Source organism: Myotis davidii, unplaced genomic scaffold, assembly GCF_000327345.1.
Source record: "Myotis davidii unplaced genomic scaffold, ASM32734v1 scaffold1277, whole genome shotgun sequence".
NCBI lineage: Eukaryota > Metazoa > Chordata > Mammalia > Chiroptera > Vespertilionidae > Myotis > Myotis davidii.
Genome location: NW_006290682.1, coordinates 1,820,423 through 1,825,466, shown reverse-complemented (window position 1 = coordinate 1,825,466; position 5,044 = coordinate 1,820,423). Strand labels below are relative to the sequence as shown.

General features: G+C 39.1%; 1 protein-coding gene across 1 annotated transcript in view; it reads right to left on the bottom strand.

Annotated features, from left to right (window-relative positions):
* The window catches only part of ARHGAP6 (Rho GTPase activating protein 6), a 95,885-nt gene that overhangs the window by 50,292 nt on the left and 40,549 nt on the right, over window positions 1–5,044 (bottom strand). Inside the window, exon 5 of the mRNA XM_015563958.1 lies at window positions 2,813–2,868. Within this exon, the coding sequence (XP_015419444.1) occupies window positions 2,813–2,868 (56 nt within the window). The remainder of the gene's footprint in view (window positions 1–2,812; window positions 2,869–5,044) is intronic.

The window sequence follows — 5,044 nt, the reverse complement described above, 5'->3', positions numbered from 1 at the left end:
CTTTTAGACTTTTAGATCATCTGTTCTTGGGGAGCAGGCCTAAGCCAGCAGGTGGGCATCCCCCAAGGGTCCCAGACTTTAAGAGGGTGCAGGCTGGGCTGAGGGACCCCCCATGTGCATATATATATATATATATATGAAAAGATCTGCATAAACTTAATACCCAAGGAGGAGATGCAAACAACATGTTGCCTTGATCTACAGAGTCTATGCAACCCAGCCAGGAATATACATGTAAGTGCATTATTAAATAAAAGTATCTGTGGGTTTACTGTTAATGATGCAAGCAGAAGGGTTTGATAACTATATCCAGAAGTTGGGAAGAAGAGCTAAGGGGTTAGGTCAACTATAATCGTGGGAGGGAGGAATGAATCCATTATATAGCAGTTTTGCATATCAGCATTCCTACCATGTTGGAATTTTGACATTTTACAGAAATACTCGACAAGAAAGCAAAGAGCTTTTTCTGCAAACAATGAAATTTAAAACCCGATGAGCCAAGCATGACTAAGTTTTGAAAGGTGGCAATAACTAAATAAAAGTTGCCTTATATTTGTCCAAGAAGCTTAGTAACAGTTCCCAGAAGGTTTCCATGCCTTAAATCATTATACTAGGTTTATTAGCATTCACAGCAGCAGCAGGAAGACACAATAGCAAGAAGAAGGGAGTCATAGCGCTACACCCTATTTTTATCACTGACAGCTCAACTTCTCTTATGCATTGTTCTCTGCGTACAAATAATTATGTGAGCTTATGAATCTATTCAATATAATGAGCTTCTATAAGAGTTCATGTGTTGAAGCATCCATTCATCCATCCATTCAACAAAGATGTAATGCACGCTTCCTGTGTCCCAGGCCCTCAAAGTATGGTGGTGAATAAAGAGGCAAAGTCCTTCCCCTTCCCCAGCTCTCAAGCTGATAAGAGAAACAGGTAATAACCTGGCAATCCCACAAATGATTAATTAGCTGTTAATACTGTGACAATTGTTCTGAAGAAAAAGAGTAGGGTGCTAAGAAGGAAATATAACAAGATGAAATGGTGAGTGAGTTAGAGTCTTTCATTCTTGAAATCTAAGTCTAAATGACCACGAATTCTATTTTTATTAGATAATCTCCATGCAGTTTTTCTTTTGCTGCATCCAGATATAACTGAGGAGTAATTCCTGACACTACCTCTCCACCTGAAGAAAATGCCCATTACTGTCTTGAACCACTGTCCGGGCAACTTTCCATTAGTGTGCATGAGGCAGCTAGAGAGAAGGCTTCTATTGGTGCCACTCCCACTTTTGATCATTTGAACACACCATATTTCTTTAATTAATTTATTTTTGGTTAATCCTCAGCCAAGGATGTTTTCCATTGATTTTTAGAGAGAGAGTGGAAGGGGTGGGGAGAGACACAGAGAGAGAAATATTGATGTGAGAGGACACATCGATTGGTTGCCTCCCATAGGCGCCCAGACCAGGGCCGGGGATTGAACCTGCAACCGAGGTATCTGCTCTTGACCAGAATCGAACCCGCAACCTTTCAGTCCACAGGCAGATGCTCTAACCAGTAAGCCAAACCGGCCAGGGCTCGAACACATCCTATTTCTTTTCTGAGCACACACACATTCAGAAGGAATGGACCATGGAAAGAGCTTGGTCTAAATGTTCTGATCTTGAATTTAACATTGTGTGATATTGACTTAAGTTTCTTAATCTCTTGAATTCTCAAAAGAAGTGGTTGAAAGGGGCTACTCAGGGCTGGTGGGCAGATTGAATGAGATAATGTTGGTGGAAACACCCTGCAATTCTGCAGAGGCCTAAGACATATTACTATGCTATCGTCCCTCCTGCGAGTCCTGTTGTGACATAGAATTCAACAGTCTCTTGTGTGACTATGAAAAATAAAAACCAACCAACAAACCAAACAGAAAACACACTTCTTTCGAAAGACCTCTTATCTTGAAAAAAAAAAAAAAAGATAGGTGAGGGGGTATTTAGTTCAGTTAGTTACAATAATCTAAATAAATATTCTCTCAGCTTCATCCAACTGAAAATAATTTTGATTTGGCTTCATTTTTAAGTTGTTAAGTTCCTTAGTCCTTTCTGTTAAAACCAATACAGGGAAAAGAACATTTTAATTTTTTTCAGCCAACAGATGAATTCTTTTCCCAAAGGATGGTTTGCCTTTTATGAAACCATCATGAACACAGATATCTGCCGGATCAGATATTCCTGGTTGCGTATTCCTGAAGCTCCTATAGCAAGCTTCTGTTGCAAGAACGTTGCACAGTGCTGAAGGAAATAAAGAGTGCAGTCCCCATATGAAAAATGAATTGGGAATCACTGGTTCCATGGAAAATTCATAAGAATTGTTTATTTTTGAGAATTATTTATTAGGGTCCTAGGGTCATCTAAAAGCATCCCATTGTATGAATGCTAATGGCATTATTCATATTGCATTTTAGTAAAAAATTGGTGCTGTATAATTATTTTCTATTTCTTATCGCTTACTGATTAGGTACTCTCTGAGTCTCCTGCGCTTACAGTTTCAGTAAGATATTTCTAAATCAGTTTTGCTCGGCTGTACACACCATGCACACGTCTGGATGTTTTGCTTTCAAGTGTTTGATCCTAACTCAATCGCAACCTTTCTGAGCTGCTGGCCTGTTGCCTTTTACCTCTCGGGACTCAATTATACTCTAATTGGCAGGAACGTGCAGAAAAGATATTCAGCAGTGAATTTGCAAAAGCTTGAACTTGGCACGAGGTGATTCCATTGACAGTCAAGGGAAACGTACAATATCATCTTTAATTCTCACTTACTTGTCTCACTCTCTTTTTGGAGCTTCCGACTCGAAAGATCCCCACTGTCTGGAGGCCTGAAAACAAGCAAACAAAATCAACAGGCCTGTTTTATGGCGTGAAACTCTGGCGGAAGTCAAAATAGAAACAGAACAGAAGGCCAGCACCGGGCTACAGCATGCAAATTCTATCACTTGATGCGCCCACTGTCACTCTCCAGTCCCTACAGGTTAGCCCTATAACCAACGGGATAATTTGATGTTAAACATTTCTGCTAAAACAATTTTTCATGTGCTATGATGCACTTCTGCACCTCTATATGAGAAAAGTTATGCAACAATTTCTCTTATTATTCAGAATAATTACTTAATCATGAATTTTATATGGATTTTTAGCTCTTTATCAATATTGAAAATAGTTCTTGTTTTACTGATCATACATAAAACATGTACTTATTAAAGAAGATCTATTAAAGGCAGAAACATGTAAAAAATAATATATTTCAAAAAAACACCTGATACAGAAATAATTGCTCTTTAATATTTTGGGTTCTTTTTATCCAGCCATTTCTCAATATACATACAGGGGTGGACAAAAGTAGGTTTACAGTTGTAATGCAAATATATAATTAATAAATAATAATGCCAGAATTAACATTCACATACTCACAACTGTAAGCCTACTTTTGCCCACCCCTGCATATATGGAGGGAGGGAGGGAAGGAGGGAGAGAGAGGGAGAGAGGGAGAGAGGGAGAGAAGGAGAGAGGGAGAGAGAGAGGGAGAGAGAGAGAGAGAGAGAGAGAGAGAGAGAGAATGCTACTGTTTTCACTCCATATTATGCTATAAGATTTTTTTTTACTCCAGTAAAAATTCCTTGTAAATGTCATTGAAAATGCATGCAAATACTTTATAGTATGAATATGCCACAATTCACTTCATATTCCCCCCTGACTGGCATATAGGTCCCTTAACACATATGCACTTGTTTTGCATTATAAATGGCCCTATTATGTACAACTGTACATAGGTCTCGGTTCACACTTCTAATTTTCTTAGGATCATATCCTAGAAGTGGGGTTACTGTGGAGGTTGAGGCACTGCTCTTAAACAATTAGCTCTCTTTAAACAAACAGGTGTTATCACACACGAGACATTTCAACAATAGTTCCTTAATATCATTAAATTTCCAGTCAACATTCACATAAGGTTCACAAACTGTGATAGCTCTATATGCCTTTTAGTCTCTTAATGTATGTGTTCCCCTCTCTGCTTGTGTTTTTTTCTCATAATTGGTTTCATGAAGAAACAGCATAGCTCTCCCTCTGTAGACTTTCCCATCATCTGGACTTGGACACTCGTAGTGTCATTAGCATGTTCCTCTCTCTATTTCCTCTGAAGACATATTTAGAACCAGAGTTTCCTCAGATTCTGGTTTGATTTGGGGGGCAAAAATACTTCATAAGAAGTATTATGGCCCTCGCAGGTTTGGCTCAGTGGATAGAACGTCGGCTTGTGGACTGAAGGGTCCTCAGTTCGATTCCGGTTAAGGGCACATGCCTGGGTTGCAGGCTCGATCCCCAGTGGGGGGGCGTGCAGGAGGCAGCCGATCCATGATACTCATCATTGATGTTTCCATCTCTCACTCCCTCTCCCTTTTTCACTGAAACCAACAAAAATATATTTTAAAGAAATAAAATATAACATCTAACCTAAATTTTAAAATGATAGTCACAGCTGTGCCTGAACTGGTATATAATACTCAGACTTCCAGCATGTAATAGGATTTTTTTTGGGGGGGGGTGCTTTGCTTAATCTAGTTTTATTGAGGTTCCTCTCTCTTGCCACTGAGACAGTTCTGACTAGTACAATCTTTTTGTGTATTCTTTTATAGTATTGCCACATTATGCATTAAGTACAAGGCTTTTTATTTGGTTTTCTAAGGATCTTTAGTTAGAAACGAATCCATAAATACCCCACTTATCACCTCTCTGCCTTATAAGTGGTATCCAGGCTAATTTGAGCGGATCGTAGTGAAAGAGGGGCTAATTATGTTGGCACTTTGCTCTTGGGTGGGCTCTTGCTTTGTATCTATTTTCAGAAGACTTCTGTACCCTCTTGTTTCTGTCATCACTGTGTCTGCCTCACAACTGAGTCCAGTCCTCATTTCTTCTACCTCTCTGGGAGCTTGAAAACAGGATAAGCAAGCTATTAAAATCAAATTCGGAGTTCTATTTCTTTTTTAAAATAGATTT